The following is a 1592-nucleotide window of genomic DNA, read 5'->3' on the forward strand; positions in this document are numbered from 1 at the left end:
GGGGGGGGAGTGTATTGGGGGCTTTTTGGATAGCATTGGAAATGTAATTGAGGAAATTACCTAATTAAAAAAGATTTAAAGATACAATTGGTAAAAATAAAAACTAATGTTTCATTCCAGTCTCATACAGTGTAATTATATATGTATTATATGTTGTCTTTAATTTTAGAGCAAAAACAAATGTCACAAGTAATTTCTTTACTTAAGTTTGGTATTAGGATCCAGGAAGCCAACTGACTCACCCATGTGTTTAGCTCCTCAGGAGAACTACTCAAAAGTCTTTAGACAGAATTCTGCCCTCATCACATTAACCCACCAGGACTCCTTACATTACTGTGACTTATCTGTGATTTATTTTCTGCCTTATATTTAAAGGAAGTTTCTTTTCAAAATTTTATGTGGTTCATATAGCATCATAGAGTAAATTTTTCTAAATACTTTGGGTTTTTAACTTGAATTCTGATTTTTTTGAGACAACAAACCTGCCACTCTGCATGTAATAAAATTATTGTAAAAGTTTAGTGTCAAACTAATGGATCGATTTTCCTTTAAGACAGGCTTAAAAGGGAGTTAGATCTTTATAAAGCAGAAGACATGGAAAGTGTCTACAGAGCTCTCCAAGCAGAAGTAGACCTCCTGGAGTTGGTAAGCCCCTGCTGCTCTCTTCCCCTCTCTCCAGCAGTCTCTGCTTCTGCGAAGCCAGGCTTTACCTACTGTATTGCACCTCTGCAAAACCCCACAAGCAAGGGAGTGAACTCAAAGTCAGGATGTAAACTGTCAGGTGTTGTAAGGTGTTTTAAACTCCTGGAGGGGCAGTGCCATGTCACCAAGGAAAGCAGGATGGCTTCACGCTGAGTTCTAACTCATCCAACCTCCCATCCTTTCACTGAGACAGTTCTGCTGGTGGAGGACAACTGCCCTGGTGTCTAAGGCTTGGTCACCTCAGCTTCTAGCAGGCGTGAACCATGCTGACTACATCTAATCCCGAGCTTTCTACTACAGCCCGCCATGATCTTAGAGCTGTAGGTGTTCAGGTTCTGTGAGAGCTCTGCCTGTAACTAAGGTATAAATGAGAGCAGGGTTTGCTATAATGTATCTTAATGGTTTAGAGGGTGTTAAATACTCTAAGCATTTGCTTGTTTAAACTGTTAGAATTATGTTTTGTTTCATAATTTCTACAAGAACTTTGGAAAACCTGAGTCAAAAATCCTCAGAATTATTGCTGTACTAAATTTAGGTAAATGTGTTATGGTCTCTTTAAAAAATGAGTGTAGGTTGGCTATGTAGCTGGGTAGTTGAACATTCATCTAGCATGTCCCTGACCCTGGGCTGAGAAACAGCACATCAGAGTGTGCTGTCCCTTAACAGATGCATGCACATCAGAATGCACTGTCCCTTACAGATGTATGTGTACATCAGAGTGCACTGTCCCTTACAGATGTGTGCACATCAGGGTGCACTGTCCCTTACAGATGTATGTGTACATCAGAGTACACTGTCCCTTATAGATGTGTATGCACATCAGGGTGTGCTGTCTTTAAAGATTTGTGCACATCAGAGTGCACTGTCCCTTACAGATGTGTGCACATCAG

The 1592-nt window shown here is 40.3% G+C and overlaps 1 protein-coding gene across 1 annotated transcript in view; it reads left to right on the top strand.

Annotated features, from left to right (window-relative positions):
• Positions 1-1592, top strand: part of Ccdc172 (coiled-coil domain containing 172) — a 44011-nt gene that overhangs the window by 40974 nt on the left and 1445 nt on the right. The window contains exon 8 of the mRNA XM_021152521.2: positions 558-645. Coding sequence (XP_021008180.1) covers positions 558-645 — 88 coding nt within the window. The remainder of the gene's footprint in view (positions 1-557; positions 646-1592) is intronic.

The sequence above is a fragment of the Mus caroli genome, chromosome 19 (genome assembly GCF_900094665.2).
Source record: "Mus caroli chromosome 19, CAROLI_EIJ_v1.1, whole genome shotgun sequence".
Lineage (NCBI taxonomy): Eukaryota > Metazoa > Chordata > Mammalia > Rodentia > Muridae > Mus > Mus caroli.